This window comes from Kryptolebias marmoratus, linkage group LG2 (genome assembly GCF_001649575.2).
Source record: "Kryptolebias marmoratus isolate JLee-2015 linkage group LG2, ASM164957v2, whole genome shotgun sequence".
Taxonomy (NCBI): Eukaryota; Metazoa; Chordata; class Actinopteri; order Cyprinodontiformes; family Rivulidae; genus Kryptolebias; species Kryptolebias marmoratus.
Window position 1 is genome coordinate 23,996,155 of NC_051431.1, and position 16,563 is coordinate 24,012,717.

Sequence of the window (16,563 nt, forward strand, 5' to 3'; positions counted from 1 at the left end):
GTAGAAGTCTGGGAGTAGATGACGATGTTTACCAATGAGTATAGGGTACAGTGGTGTGTGTGAGAGGTTTACATTTTATTTAAAATAGTCATGTTTTCACTCCTTTTAGCCCAGGGGCCTCATTCCTCCCACGTGTCCCAGTTAGCTTTAAGGAGAAATATATGTCGTGCTGGGTCATGAACTTTGTAAATGATATCTTGTTTTGAGGAGAGATTACCAGACAATGCCACTTTATGATCTGTCCAGTAGATGGTGCCAGAGGAGAGCTTCTCATGTGTTACCTGGTACCATCTTTTCTCACAGAGTTCATCAGGACTGTGGGTCACATAAGAGGCACAATGCAGATCCTCGGGTGACATGCAATCTGTGTGATACTGTTATGTTAACTTGCGAGCCTTGGTGATTAGAGCAGATGCAACGCAAGAATGTCGTGGCTTCCACTGGTAAGCATACAATAATGAGTCAGAGATGAAATGAACATCAGTGAAACAGTCATTATTACCTTCAACACACCTGATTTAAATCAATGGGTGATTAACAGGCTTCTGCAAAAGATGAAGAGGTCATTTAACCACTGAATCAGGTGTGTTGGAGCAGAGAACAAGTAAAACCTGCAGGATAGTGGCTCTCAAGGACCAGGATTGCCTAACTTTGGTATAGATTGTTTAGAGACCCATGTCAATATTTAATCAGAGTTTTCTTCAACAGTGGTTTTCTGTTTGCCACTCTCCAATAAAGCTGAAAATGGTGAAAACCTGGGCAACAGTTGTTATATATACAGTCTTTTCCATCTCACCTGCTGGAGCTTGGACCTCCTTCAGAGTCACAGGTGTCATGGGGGTCTCTATCATTATTCTCCTTCTTCACAGTCACTCAGGAAAACCTGCTCTTGGTAGATTTACACATGTCCCATGTTTCTTCCATTTTTTGATGATGGATTTAACAGAACTCCTGGGGATGTTTAGGGCCTTGCAAATCTGTTTGTATCCACCCCCTGACTTGTAGTTTTCAATCATCTTTTCTCTGAGTTGAATTAGGACAGCCTTTTTAAAGAAGGTGAATATTTATGCAACTGCTTATTTTACATTAAATATTTTTATTGAATTGGCATTACTCTGTAGAAATTCAGATTCACTTTGACGCTGAGGTTTTTTTATGTATATTTTTTGTAAAGAAGGTTACTTTATAGTTATCATGACTGATTTATGATAGCAATAAAAGCAGAAAACATCCTTTCTCAAACATCCTAGTTTGAATATAGTTATCATTTTTGACAATTTTTCCTGTTCTGCCTAATGTCTTGATTTACACTCCAGTCCAGTTGGTGGTGGTAATGCACCTGATATGGGGTTGTCAACTGCAAATAAACATGATAAGAAGAAGTAGAAGAAGAAGAAGAAGAAAATTTTGATCGAGAGTTTATAAAGGTGTGTCAGAAGCAGTGATGCAACCCAGACTTCTCTGACTGGCAGTGAAGGCAAGAAGGTGTGTTACCGTCGATAAGTTTAGCTTCATATTGATTTGATGTTTGCTTGTGTATTTGTGAAATGTACATACTCCCTAATTTTAAGGTTTAACTTTTGTGTTTGTAGTTCTCAGTGGCAAAGATTGTACAAAAGTGGTCAACTAAATAAAGCCATCAGACAGATCATCAAACAGTCAGGACTCTCCTGCCCTTTACAAGTAAAGGAGAAGTAAGGAACTACAAAGCAACTACGTGGGATCTACAGGTGATCTTCCTGCCATCAGCTAAGGAGAGGTCTTCTCATATCAGCTGCAAAAGAGTCTCCTGCGTCTTCCCAAGTGATCCACAAGGTATGAAGGTGGTAAATTAATCATTTGCAAGTTGGATGGTGATCAGTGCAAGGAAAGCATCTTTTGATGTTCTTTTTTGGTGTTTATTTGTATTGGGACAAGTGTTAAGCATTGAAAAATGCCATGCACTGTTTGCTGTGCATGTCCCCAGATGGGCCTTTAGCAACATAAAAAAAGACAAAATAAAATAATACACTTAGTAAGACAATGTATAAAACAAGGTTAAAACAACAAAAACAAAAACTTATTCCAATCAGAAATCGATTTCAAGTCTGCAGGTAAAGAAGAAGCTGTTCATGTTAAGCAAGTTTGACAAAAAGGACCCTTCCAGTTTCCACTGTCTGCTCCATGAGTTTCTGAGCTCATGGATCTAAAAGGAACCAGAAGGTCACTGAGTGGCTGAGGAGCCTGGCCATTTAAGCATTTAAAAACAAGTGCAAGATTAGAAAAGTGAACAAAACGTTCAAGATTAATATTTGGTTTTTTGAGAAGACAGTGATGTGATCTGATGGGTTCACTCTTAGAGGTTTGGTGATTGAAGCTGCTGCCTGAGACCAAGAGGTTAAAAGATAACTTACATGAGAGAAAATCACTGAGAACTGTCAGGGCAGAAAGATAATTTCCAGGCAGTGTCAGATGAAATCACTCAAACAGGTTTATTTATGTATGGTGCACGACATACAGAGAGCCTTAAAGACAATTAACAATCAATATCAGAGTCCCAGGTCCGAACGGGAAGCTCCAAATCAAAGCTCTGCCTCCCAAAATCAATGCAGGAGCTTATATTAAAGGTATTGAAATACTGGACCAGAAGGAGGAGCTTGGGAAAAGCAAGTCAGTCTGGTTCCCATGAGGAGAAAATTCAACAGAACTCCTGTAAACATGTTCATTCTGTGAGAACCCATGAGACTTGGAATAGAAGCCATAACATAGTCATGACTTAGCAAAAACAGGTGTGACCCTATAATAAATTCTGCCGTTACAGTACATAAAACTTGTTGCAGCATGAAACTAAACGGTCTCTAATTAATCTAAAACTTTACAGTGGTGCTTGTAAGAAAAGGACTCAAAGTCTAAACATTGAATGTGTTTTATGTTTTTCTTAGAACTGCTGATCTGCAGTTTGGTGAGGTTGGTGTTATAGTCATTCACCAAGATTTTAATTCATTTTTTATGGGTTTTACAAGGTGAAGTTTTCATTTACAAACTTCAAGAGGTTCTTTATTTAACATAACATCAAACAATAAGGGTTCATAATGAATATTATCTATTGAGTGTGTGTTTTAATCAGTGACAAAATGTCCCAAAGGAGTGACAGCGAGACGGTTAAAGATGTTTCCAACCCACAGCCTGACCCCACCATCTGCAGTTCACCTCCTCAGAGGACTAGGGAACAAGAAGAAAGTCAAGTAAGTTCAAATGTTCAGTCATCAACAAGTGCTTTTCCACAAGCTGTTGAAGCAAAGTCAAAGGTAATTCAAAAAAGCCAACAAATCTGCATTTATGTTAGAGAAATCCCAGCGTTTCCCCTACCATTATCCGGGGGGCTTCCTCCCACCCCTCAGATCACATCAAGAGCTATTTCTGTGGTCGCTCCTCCACATTATGAAGCGCCAAACTTGGGGAAAAAACAACAACAAAAGAAGCGGGGCAAAATATGGTTCATATTCAGTGTCTCTGACACTGACAGATGCAGAGTCACGTGCGTACGTCCTCACACAGGTGAACAAACGCTCCCGCCAGCAGACAGAGCACAAAAATAACATGTCGCAAAAACCTGCAAAGCGAGCCAGAATATCTGAGTTTTTTTAAACGTGCTGAAAGTGTTTTTTTCATCAAAAAAAAAAAAAAAAGTGGCAGCACTTTTTCTGCTGCGAGGAGCAGCTGGAGCTGCTCTCCCACTCCTGGTTCACCTGAAGAAGGTCAAAGAACACAAAGGAGCCCTGGAGCTTCATGCCTATAGAGGACCACCACTGACAGAGTTAAATATAAACGCAGAAATATATAAAAAGGCTCAATAAATACATAAAAGGCAAAAAAAAAAAATTGCTTAAAATGCACCAGTTAATTTAAAAAGAACTTTACCCCATGCTTTATTATTTAATTAAAATTCTTATTTATTTTAGTCAGTTTAGTTCCAACAAATTATTTTTTAAGCACATAATTTAAATTGTATAATTTATAAAAATTTATATTTTTCCCCCTTTCCTTATGATGCATTTTTGTCTCTTTTATTTATTCTTTTTTTTCCCACAAGTCTTTTTATTTCTATGTGTTGTTTTACATTTTTTTCGTCCCATTTTTCCCAGTTTAACAGTTTGCTGGAATTAGCAGTAAATTTCCAAAATTCATTAAAAACAGTTAATAATAAAAGCGTTATCAACTTTTGTATTAAACATGAGTAAAATTACCTGAGATGCTTTCTTTTAAAATTCATTTTGTTTACTAACATTTAAAACTTGAATGTATGGACACAAGACTAATTTTCTATTTTTTTTGTGGTGCATCATTCACAAGCCACGCCCACTTTTGCCAATCATTCTTATGTTAGAAGGAACAGCTCAGGTTGTAGTCCTGACCAGGTGTATAAAATTTGGTAGGAATCAGCTCGGTCGTTTTTGAGATCTAAACATTTCACATTGTTAGCGCTCTCTAGAGTTTTGTAATTATGAAATTCACAACACTAACTCAGAAGGTCAAACCTGACCAATGGTATAAATTAGATGTTTATACCTCCTGAAAAAGATAAGATATGACCATTATTTTATAAAGCTAGCTAAAACCAAAGTAAACATGACTTGGCCAATAAAAAAAAAAAAATCCTGAATAACTTTGGCTTTAAGCTTCTACTGTAGCTAAGTTTAACACTGGTCAGGTTTGAGCCCTTGGAGGAAATAATATTTAAAGGTTTTGCACATTTTGCTAATTTGCGTAAACAACATTACATTTTCAAAACAAACTTGTATGTAGTCAAAAATTCAGTTTGTTTTAACAATTAGTGGACCCTAAAGTACTTGTTGGTAAGAATTTAAGAGTTATAGACCAAAACATTTTTAATCATAATAGTAGCTCCACCTATAGGTGCATGTAGTTTTTTTTTATATTACTTAGCAGTTGACATACTCTATTATTCCTATGAAAAATGTTTTGAAATCTCTGAAAGTGTAGGCTACATGTCTGTTTTTGTGAAACTGTTTCTTTGAGACGCAATAAGCCACACCCACTTTATTGGAGCCTTATGACCCTTTAGGTCTGACTTCAAGGCCATGTCCTGAATGCATGTGCCAAACTTCATAAAGATCTACTAAGCCATTTTTGCATGAAAAGTGCAGAGGACAAATATTAATACTCATTTTACAGATGAGGTGAGGCCCTGACTGCACGTCCCTATCTGTCAGTGTGTAAGACCAACACAGCTACAACATTTGATGCTGTTTGGGTAATAGGAAAAAATAAAGCCGATCTTCTTAATTTCAAACAAATTGGGCAAGACTGTAAGCTAGTTCAGGCACACAATTTAAGCTGCAGTGCTGCTTGATATCCCAGGGCTCACAACCAATCAAGCTTAGCGTCTCAATCTAAGTGGCCTATTTAGGCAGAAAACCCTCCCATCGGTCTGCACATAAACGTTCCCTGCACACACTCTGCTGCTGCATGCTCCTTTTCAGCCCCTATACTACTCCAGCGTCCACCTGTTGTTTCAGAGACGCCAAACTCAAACTTTACTTTTTATATAAAAACATGAAGCATTCACTTGTGAGTTATCTGACTGAAACCCTCAAATGCTTTGCCAAATGTTGCAAGTAAGAGTGTTTGCTTAACTGGTGTAGCAGGGCATTGACCTACTGAGAATAAATATTTAAATAGTGTAGAGAACGTGCAACTATATACACACACACACACACACACACACACACACACACACACACACACACACACACACACACACACACACACCTAAGGGCAGTATGGAATCTCCAGTTAACCTAACATGCATGTTTTTGAACTGTGGCATGTTTTTCTGCACATGCATGAGGAAAACATGGGGAATCGACATTTTGAATGTCATGACCTACTTTCTGTGAGGTGAACACACTTTTCAGTCGTCCATCTGTTTTGTGTAAAATTCTTATATGTTGAAAGTAAACTCATCTAACTATGCAGCATGTGGTCAATCAATATTGACAGGGTTGCCAGTAGGAGTACAGAAGGTGAAAGGTCAACTGCTCCTGGTGCCAAGCCACCACTGAAACACCTTATATGGTGGTGTTGCCCCAAATCTCAGGAACAGAATAAATGTTTGAAGAACAAACACACTGTACACTTCTCGTGAGGTTAGGTTAAGGATTTATTTTTAAAAAAAGGGAGACTCTCTTTCCTCACTGTTCATTGGCTGATGATGTAAGTCCCTCCTTCTATTCTCTTTCTTCTTTTTTCTTTTAAATATGAGGAAAATAGAACCTCTTCACCTAATCTTAGATACTTTCCATCTTTCACTCTGATCTTTTCTGAAGGAGTTTTTTTGGAAACTGAGTTACATTTTGAGATTCAGAGTTGTATTCAGGTAAGTGACTTTGTTGTTTTGATGAAAAAAAACTGCCAAATGTTACGTCTCTACTGCTGTTGATCTGTAAAACATAAATATTTAAACTTTTTCTTTTTTTTTGCTCCACACAGAAAAGGAGATTCTGACACAACAGCATCAATGGTTTTTTACCTACTATGTTCTTTATTTACCCTACCCCTTCTCATCATTTCCGACCAGCCAACTCAGTCTTACCATGAAGACGCCTACAAGTCTCTTGTGAAAGGCCTGAAGGAGCTGGACCTACGCAGCTCCAGCGTTCCTTGTAACCTGGTGCTCTCAGGAGAAAATGCCTTTCCTGTAGTGATGAACAGCGATGGTCATGTCCTCATGGCTGCTTCTCGGTACGGCAGAGGAAGAGTTGTGGTCCTGAGTCATGAGCGGTACCTGACTTTGTCTCCTGCTCTGGTAGAGAATGCTGTGATCTGGCTGGGAGGAGGGGAATCAGAAAACTTGTCTTTGGGGGTGCACCAAAACCTGAAGGCAGTTGCTGACAATCTCAGTAAATCCAACTTCCAAGTTAGCCTTGTTGAGGGTTTTAGTGGAAGTCTGGGAGTTAGTGTGTATGTATCAGATGCCTACCAAGTTGGTGCAAGCGCAGGAGATCTGGTAGCCTTCATTAAAGCAGGAGGAGGGGTGCTGATAGGGGGACAAGCGTGGAACTGGGCTGCACAGAACCCCAACGAAAATCTAATCCTTCAGTTTTCAGGAAATAAAGTCTCAGGGGTGGCAGGGATCTACTTTTCTGATCAATATGCAAAAGGAGAAAACCTGCCTATAAGCCCTGAAATCCCAACATCCTGGAAATCCTTGAAGTAAGTTTATGCTATGAGAAATTAAATAAGTAGTTAAATGTTTTATTTGGGAATCATGACACTGGTTGTGAAGCCTGTTCTCAATTAATTGAAAACTTTGAAATTTTCTTCTTTTAAACATCATCACACATTTATGTTCTTGTCTTCATCTTCCTTCTATAACAAAGCAATGAGATGAATATTACGAAAGATCTGGAGTTTTTGCTGAAAGGGATTTCAGAGTTTGACATCAGGGGAAGTGCGGCCCCATCTGAGGCTCTAATCCACGGTGCTCTTGCCTTTCCCATCGGTACCACAAATGATGGACATGCTTTCCTGGCAGGATCCTACTATGGGAGAGGACGAGTTATTCTAGCGACACATGAAACTTTTCTGGGAGAGGAGGTAGAAAAAAACCCCCAAACATGTTACATTTAGCTTTTTTTGACAGTGGTGTGTGTGTGTGTGTGTATATATATATATATATATATATATATATGTCACCCATTAATCACCTTTTTTTAACAGAACTTAAACTAATTTGTTTTCTTCAATGTGCTGAGTTAAAAAAAAAAAAATCTATACCTTTTCCTCTATATCATTTACCCCTGTTTATATTTATAGAAATTGGCGTCATTTTGGAATAATGCATTTCACTGGCTGGACCAAGGCAGGAATGGGGTCATAGGATTTGGCCAGTGGGCCAATATCTTGCCTAACTTGGAGTTTACAAGTGAGAAGACAACATTCAGGCAAGACCTGAGTGTTTATGTCTGCACAGTATGGAGTGAAGAAGATCCTGAGAAAATCCAAAATTTTGTGGCAGAAGGAGGAGGACTAGTGGTTGTTGGACAAGCCTGGTCCTGGGCAAGCAGAAACCCAGCGCTAAACCCATTGCAAGACTTTTCAGGTATGACAATGCAATTAATGAATTTGAATTTGAGTGTCAACCATTAGAGAAACAGATTGACCTAATAAGTGAGAAAGCTGACCATAAATATCTGAAGTTATATTAGACAAATACATGCATGGCATGCAAAGACAAATGATGACTTTCAAAGTGCAAAATAAAATAAGAACATGCAGCCTCAGGAAACCCTACTAGATCTCTGAAATATTGACTGTTATAAAATAAATGGAGATGCAGACTTTTGCACACTAACACATATACTGCACAACATATTGACACTAACACCATAAAAACAAGAAACAATAGTTTATTTGTTTCTAAAGCAATTTATAAGATCTAACCAAAATCATGATTTGGACTCTAATTATGTCATTTAAAAGTACTCATTCAAATGTAATGAGGACTGATTAAGAAAAGGTTCATAAACAACAAACAGAATCTAGACGTTTCTTTTTCTCATACTGAGTCCCTAAACACAAACATGGTATTTTAAAAATTTGTGAATGGCTACCAGCTGGAAACAGCCATCAACAACAGTGCTTTGTTTAGATTTCGTGGATATCCACATTGCAGAATTGCGTATCAATAAATCTTTAAAACTACTGGAATAAACCCTTTTAAATCTGCATCACTTGGTATCATTCAGGATAATATTTTCAAAGCTTGATTTCAAAGTTTGAATGACTACCTTTTAATTTGAGCTGAAAATGGTTGCTTCTCAAATTTGTGCATTTCCTGTGTTTTAGGAAACAAGATCCTAAACAAAATGGGCTTGAGTGTGATGAAGAAGACGGTTAGTAAAGATATCTTTAAAACTCCTGAGCCAAGCAAGGCCAACTACCTCCACTTCCGTCATCTTCTGCACCGCTTGGCTTCTCATGCAATTGACGGCACCGAACTTACCAAGCAAGATGAGGAGCACTTTGAGCAACTGAGATTGAAGTTTTCTTACTTCTTGAGCATCAAAGCTTATGACAGCTCTGTCTACACACAGACTCTGTCCAAGGTCACTGACATCGTGAGGATTTGCAAACCAACAGTGGGTAACTTTAGGTTTATTTTTTAAATTTAAAATATTTTTCTTGAATGATAAATCTACTTAATTTAAATATGAAATGTTGTAAGAAAAAAAATATTACTAAACAATTGCAAAAATTTGACCATGAAGTACAAAACTTAGGAAAGTCAAGGAGAAAAACAAAAAGAGTGGAAAATGTTTGAGACTGTTCCTAAAGTCAGAGAGGTAGGTATATAAATTGTGTGACTAGGAGATCAAGATGGAAGTGAGAGCAGATATGGTTAGGATAATGTGAAAAAATGGTTATGATAGAGAACAGTGAACTTTTTAACTAGATTGTTTAAGACAATCCAATGCATGAGAAATTAAGAAGTGTACTGTTACCGATTTTCAGAAACAAGGTGGGTGTGCAGAGTTGTAGTAACTGCAACGGAATAGTTGATAATAAACAGAAATATTTTTCTAAGGGTTTCTAATGAACTCCATTTCAAGGTGAGCAAGGAGAACCCTCTGAAGAGTCCCAAGGATCACACACTCCTGAATCTGGCAATCGATTTGTATGACTATTCATTAAACAAAGATGCCTTCCTGACCTACCTCATGAAGAACATCTCAAAATTGCCTGAGGTCAACAACCAAACAGTCCAGATTATTGCCCAGACAGAAGGTTAGATCTCACTCTTGACAATAAATGAATGAAATAAATATAAGTCGGAAAAAGTATTTCTACCTACTTCTACAGCTGTTTTTTATTGTGTTAACTTTAATATTCTACCAGTTTTACGTGCTTCAACATAACACTTTTGTTTCTTGTTGTGCAACAGCAGATGAAGAATGGATCAGTACAGGTCTGTACCTCTCTCCTGGCATGAAGACCTGGATCACTGTACCACCCAACCTTGTTAAAGACCAATGGAAGGTATTGTGTATATAACTAGAAGTACCCAGAGAGTGTAAACCTCCACCAAGGCCATAGGGCAGGGGTAGGCAACCCTGGTCCTCGAGGGCCACTATCCTGCATGTTTTACTTGCTTCCCTGCTCCAACACACTTGATTCAGTGGTTAAATCACCTCTTCTTGTTCTGCAGAAGCCTGTTAATCACCCATTGATTCAAATCAGGTGTCTCGGAGCAGAGAAACAAGTAAAACATGCAGGATGGTGGCCCTCAAGGACCAGGATTGGACACCCCTGGCTTAGAGTATGCGGGAGGGATCACCCTTATCTGGTATCACACCAGATTTTAGCTCAATATCCGTAAAACTGAAAGAGGTATAGCCATATTTTTAAGGTCAGTTAGCTGTGGCAGACATCTTGAACTGGGTTGACTTCAGAAGTTGATCAATTGTATGTGTGCATTTATTGATTACTGTCTGCCAGTTTATTTAAAATTCTTCAAGTGGTTCATAACATATTTTGGTAGGTAGGTACATTTATTTATATAGCACTTTTCAGCACAAGGCAACTCAAAGTGGTTTACAACACAAGAACAAAATTACAGACAAAGTTACAGAACATGATAATGACAGGTACTAATTGTCTAAATAAGCTAAGCTAAACCAACAGATCTAAGCATGACTAAATGTACAGAACTAAACTAAGCTAAAAACTAAAACTAACGGTACCGAACTATCTAAAAGTACCCCAGGCCCCAGGCTGGTAACAGACACACAAACACACAAACTTTATAAATTTTCATCTTTCAGCTGCAGATGATAGAAATCAGATGATAAATATGAACCTTGTGATCATTGTCATTTAAAGATCCAGATTGGCTGTCAGAGTGACCGTCTTTATGACAGAGAAGAGTACTACAGACCGCCAGTCGTTATCAAGACATTCCCGGTTACATCAGAAAGGATGCAGGTGTGGAACGTGTGGGGAGGACTCATCTACCTGGTGGCTCCACCCAACGTGACAGCAAATGAAGAGGTTGTAGTGGAGGTGGCTGTGTCTGCTCCTTATTACAAGTCTGGTGAGTGTGTCACTATTGAAACATGCTGAGGTATGGCAGGTCCAATTTTAAATGGAATGGTTTTTGATGATTCATTCTTAGTTTTTACCTATTTGCAGTGATGGGGCGGCGCAGGTCAACGCCTGCATTCGCCAGTAGATTTACTATATCTCCTGTTGGCGGTGACTGAAACTGCAGGCAGCTTTAATAGCGTCTCATTGGGGCAGAAATGATTTCACCCTGTGGACACATTCTGCTGGTTTTAGTTCATTGATACGGCCACGGCTAACACTAGACCTGTCCAACAGAGGAGATTTTTAAAATTAGAATTAGAAGATAAATTATTTGTCAACAGCTTGAACCAGACAGATCAAACATGAACTAAACCTAGAAAACTAAAGACAGAGGGCAGATGTGCAACAGGACATTCTTTTCAATATGGTAGGCTTATTTAACTTTGTTAATTTGGAAAATCATTGTAAAATTATTACTTCGAATAAAATCAGAAATCCAATCCAAGCTATGTACTTATTTGTACTTGTTATTTATTGGACCAGACTGTTTTCATGAGACACAACCTCGACCCGCAGTAGGAAAAACATAAAGTGACAAAATAAATAGTAAGCTAAATACATGCTATCATTTTTTTTTACAGAAAATGTAACTCAGACTGTAAACTTTGTGTAGTTAGCAATTCAGGAAACCACTAATATTTATGCTCAGGAGCCGCTACTGCTCTACAAAGAAATATTGTGAGAATCTAATGAATGTGAGGTGCAAAATCCTTGCTGATACACTGTATAGAGTATGTTTGGCTCCTTGGTAACTTTACTGAACAAAAATATAAACGCAAAACTTGTTTGCTTCCATTTTTCATGACCTGAACTCAAAGATCTAAGACTTTATCTATGTACACATTAGGCCTTTTTCTCTCAAATATTGTTCACAAATTAGTGTAAATGTGTGTTAGTGAGCACTTCTCCTTTGCCGAGATAACCCATCCACCCCACAGGTGTGTCATATCAAGATGTTGATTAGACAGCATGATTATTGCACAGGTATGCCTCAGGCTTGCCCAAGTGATAAGGCTATTGAACAGTGCAGCAGAATAATTCCCTTGGGACTGTGATCAACAGTAAACTATATTTTGAACCCCCACATTGATGTTGTGTATGTGCACCTTTATCTCAAGATTTAGAGTTTTAAAGTTGATACAACTTCTTTTTGAAAGTATTTTTTTCTTGTTTTATCTAATTGGTTCTTACATTCTCTTTATCTGTCGACACGGATCACTTTCTGTTAAACAGAAGAATTTCCTGCAAAGTATTGTGAAAATCGTCACAGTTGTTGTCGTTGTCTTCCACTTATCCGGGTCTGGGTCCCGGGGACAGCAGCTTTAGCAACAAAACTCAGACCATCCTCTCTCCAGACACTGGAGCTGCTCTGGGGGAACCTTAAAGTGTTCCCAGACCAGTCGAGAGATAAAATCCCTCCAGCAGGTCCTGGAAATAGCTGGTTAAATTGATGCTGTTTTCATCCCAGTGTTCCTCTTTGTTTCACTTCAGGTGTGACAAAAGCAGAAGACTGGTCTTCGATACGTGAAGCTCCTGCACCCTGGGCAGAGTTTGAGTTTGAGAACATCATCCTCACTGCACCATCCCATTTTATTCGAAACCTGGAGTTCCCTCTTGAGCTGGAAAAAATGTGGAATGACATCATGAGGGGAATTGCAGATTTGTCTGTCATACCACACAAATTCATTCGTAAAGAACGCATTGTAGCTGATGTGCAGATTGCTGCAGGTAAGAGTTTTTATTTAACCTCATTAAGAATATCTACATGTATGAGACAAATAAGATAATAACAACATTCTGATGGAAATTCTTTTATTCGGGCTCAATCAGTTCCTCTGGGGTCTCTTTTAGTGATAGTTGCTGCCTTAAATATTTGATTTAGTGGCATCTTTTTCAGAAAGTTGCCATAGACATTGCAATGTTTATTTTTTTTTAAACTACGCAGGAAGTAATGGATTTACAAAAATAGCTGCACGTGTTAAATGTAACTTTAAAAAATAAACACTGGATTCCTACAATATTTTTTTAGCTGTCAACAATAAATTTATTCAAGTTCTTTCCTAAAATAACATTGTTAACATAAATAAAAACATGCATCAACAAAGAAACTGTAATGTTAAAATGACTAATTTAGTATTAATAAATGCAAAAGAACTGGTTAGGTTACACATAACACTGTTGTTTAATTCATAAACATTGTGAGCTTATTTAATGTGCTAGTCTTCTTTCTAACAAAGCAATGGCTTGAAGGAGGAGAAAGGCTTGGGGCCGGAGAGTGTTAATGTTAGTAGTGAGGAAGAAAAAAGCTAGTTTTAATGATCATCAGCATGATTTCTAGTTTAATTCTCATACATTTACACAGAAATCATAAATGATTGAAAACTGATGTTTTCTCCCTGTAGGTTGGATGCATGCAGGCTATCCTGTCATGATACACTTTTCTACAGCATCAAGACTGTTCAGTCTAGAATATATCAAGACCACCGGTCTGTGGGGAGAACTTCATGAACTGGGACACAACCAGCAAAAAAGTTATATGGAGTTTCGACTGTACACCAAAGAGGCCACATGTAACTTGTGGGCACTGTATGTGAATGAAGAGGTGATTGGAGTCAACAGGGTAAAGGTACGGTTATTCATTTGTCAGACACATTTATGATGGCAGTTTCAAGTTGGCTTAAGGGTCTAAATACTGTTTTAAGTTGCAACTAATAGGAAACAAGTACTTGTTTTTTACCTATAATTTGGAACACACTGTGCACTTTTGTTACCTTGTTCTAACAAGAGATAAATGGTCCCAATGCAGGCTAATGGTGTGACCCCAGAATTTCGGAAGGGTGTTGTAGAAAAGTATATAAATGGAGGCAGAAATCTCAGTGACTGGTATACATGGACTGCCTTTGAGACATACATGCAGGTAAGGAAAAACAAAAACAAGAAATGTTGTGTTCTGCAAAATATATGAACTTCTCTTGCACTGCAGTCTGTATTGTTGCAGAAGTGCAACATTACACTGGCCAAAAATAAAATCTTTGCAACATGTGATTTAGTCATGCAAATCGCATGTTGAAGCCTGATGAGAACAGGACCACTTGAGTGTGTAGGAACACATGGCATTCTGTTTCTGTCAGTTGTTTTCTTAGAGTGATCATTTGACATGCAAATACACTCAAAATCACAGCAAAGTGATTGTCTTCTACCTGTTTAATCGAATGTGATTAAATCTTCCTATGTTTGTTTTCTTCCATGTAGCTCCAAGAAAGGTTTGGCTGGGATGCCTTTAAGAAGGTGTTTGCTGCCTACCAGAAGATGAGCAACTTTCCCAGTGACAACGAAGGGAAGATGAACCTGTACGCTGAGACCTTCTCTCAGACTGTCAACATGAATCTGACTGGCTTCCTTAAAGCCTGGGGATGGCCCATCGAAACAGCCACTGAGGAGAAGCTGTCCAGCCTGCCTCCCTGGTCTGATCACCTCATGGCCCAGTATTCCTAAAAGTCACACTGGATCTGTTTCTGAAAGTAAAGTGACCTGCGGTTTGTTAGAATAATTACCAGAAAATGACCACGTTTGTGTCAAACAAAAAAATACATTGTGTTGATGCTGATCTTCTGATCTGTGTTGTGTACCCGGTTATTAATAAAATGAAATGTTTCTGCGAAAAAAGTAAAGCATTGAAAAAACAACATTTAAGTGAAAGTCTGCAATGTTTAGAAAACACCAAGTTTTGTGGTTGTGCATGAATTCTTTCTTATCAAGAAATACATTTATTTTAGGGTTAGGCAATCGGACAAATATTCACCATCTGTCACTGAAGTTCACTGACAGTGTGATCAATTGAACGGATCACTTTAGTGACTCAGTTAAACTCGAGTCCATAAAGTGAACTGACATTACAACCTCTAAACTGCAGTACCTGGGGTAAAAAAAAACAAAACATGCATGCACAGGGAGGACCTTAAAGTGTTTAACAAAAGTAACTTTTTCATTACTTAAAGGTGATTGGACAGAAATGATGTTATCATTTGAGCAGTCTGCTGATCTCCTCAATTATCTTATATTGTTAAATCAGCAGTTCAAAGCCAAAGTATAAAATCTTATCATAGAAAAAGACACAAATAGCAACAACCTCCCTCTTCTGTCTCTTTTGTTCCTGGCTTTGCGCACCTGACTGATGTATTGGCAAAAGGGGTGCTGGAAACTCTGACTCTACAAAGTCAAGGACGTTTTCTAAATGGTTCAGATTCAAAGGTTCAGATGTAGTGTCCTCAAACCGCTCCTTTAAAAGAACCTGCAGAGAGGAGACCACTCCAGATGGTGGGAGTGGGAGGTTCAACATTGCACAATGGCTCTCCCAGAAGCTGCTTCAGAGTGGAGATCACTTCTTTACACTATTGTTGTCAGAAATAGTTAAATGCCATCACTGAGCTCCATGCTGGAGGCAGAGTTTGATTCAGTTCTTAGATCTAACTGAAGTCTAAAATATTCCCAAGGTTTAATTTGTTTCCTGTTTTATTTGAGTTGTTGTCCTCTGAAAGAAGTCTGTGCATTGCAGAGTAGTTTAAAGGCAGGGCTGATTACTAGTAAGGGATATTTGTTCTTTATGGTGATCTAGTTGAGTCCTCTGTAGTTAATATAAGGTTGAATGCATGGTAGAATACCAACAGACTGCAAACTCCTGCTCTTTTTCCCTTCTACAGATACAGACTGTTCTGGTTCCCAGTTGCAATTTTCAATAAAACTTGTCTTTACTTGCCTGAGTTCGTTGTGGATCTTTGTTGACTTTCACAGACATTGCAGTACCTGCAAACACTGTCTGACACTTCAGTCACACTGCAGGTCTTAATGCTCGATTTTTAAATTTTTTTTTTTTGCTCAGATCAGATTTGTTTCATGGTCATTCACATTATCATCAGCATCATCAGCTTCCAGTGTGAACAGTCTGTGGCAGTGTGAACGTAGCCTGAGTATCTACTAGTCCAGCAGAATATTTGCTGCTGGCTTAGATCCTTGGATGGAAAAGAACTTTAATCTTTGTAGCGCAAAGGTCAGTTCAACAAACTTGATCTGGCTGTTTGCTGTAGCTTAGACTTGTGTGAGAGATTGTTGTTGCAACTTGCAGGAAATAAGAGGAGAACTCAGTCAGCTTCCACTGACAATCAGGCTGTGAGAAGTGCTAAGTAAAAGAGATTGGTTAAAGAGATAGTCTAATGGCCACTTTTGTTGAAGTCCAAAACAGACCTCAGCACAATCCTTTTTGTGCTGGCGTAAAGAAGGAACAGCTGATTAAGCTTCATAGGCTCCTTGCAGGAAGACAATATGCTGACTGATGCAGTCCCAAAACCTCATCTAGCACATGAGTTTGGACTTATCTAAATCAAACTATGACTGCTCCACACATCCTGTTTGAGATAA

The 16,563-nt window shown here is 38.4% G+C and overlaps 1 protein-coding gene across 6 annotated transcripts; it reads left to right on the forward strand.

The window, feature by feature from the left end:
- The first annotated feature begins 1,343 nt into the window (after nucleotides 1-1,343).
- LOC108244440 (TRPM8 channel-associated factor homolog) lies at nucleotides 1,344-15,908 on the forward strand. 6 transcript variants are annotated; one of them, XM_037981739.1, is made up of 14 exons: nucleotides 1,344-1,485; nucleotides 1,593-1,815; nucleotides 3,107-3,224; nucleotides 6,493-7,215; nucleotides 7,383-7,599; nucleotides 7,819-8,104; nucleotides 8,851-9,143; nucleotides 9,615-9,789; nucleotides 9,947-10,041; nucleotides 10,885-11,095; nucleotides 12,640-12,876; nucleotides 13,551-13,774; nucleotides 13,955-14,065; nucleotides 14,401-15,908. In XM_037981739.1, exons 3-14 carry the CDS (start codon nucleotides 3,148-3,150, stop codon nucleotides 14,641-14,643), a joined length of 2,892 nt encoding a protein of 963 aa, XP_037837667.1. In that variant the 5' UTR covers nucleotides 1,344-1,485; nucleotides 1,593-1,815; nucleotides 3,107-3,147; the 3' UTR covers nucleotides 14,644-15,908. The 6 variants fall into 6 exon arrangements, with proteins under 6 accessions (XP_037837667.1, XP_037837676.1, XP_037837666.1 ...); XM_037981748.1 differs by having other exon boundaries at nucleotides 6,581-7,215; XM_037981738.1 differs by having other exon boundaries at nucleotides 3,125-3,224.
- The last annotated feature ends 655 nt before the right edge of the window (nucleotides 15,909-16,563 follow it).

Bases quoted from the DNA above. Each gene is read 5' to 3' on its own strand.
- LOC108244440 (XM_037981739.1), top strand. From the start codon at position 3,148: ATGTTTCCAACCCACAGCCTGACCCCACCATCTGCAGTTCACCTCCTC. The intron at 7,216-7,382 runs GTAAGTTTATGC...TCTATAACAAAG, and splicing joins ACATCCTGGAAATCCTTGAA to CAATGAGATGAATATTACGA. The intron at 10,042-10,884 runs GTATTGTGTATA...TGTCATTTAAAG, and splicing joins TTGTTAAAGACCAATGGAAG to ATCCAGATTGGCTGTCAGAG.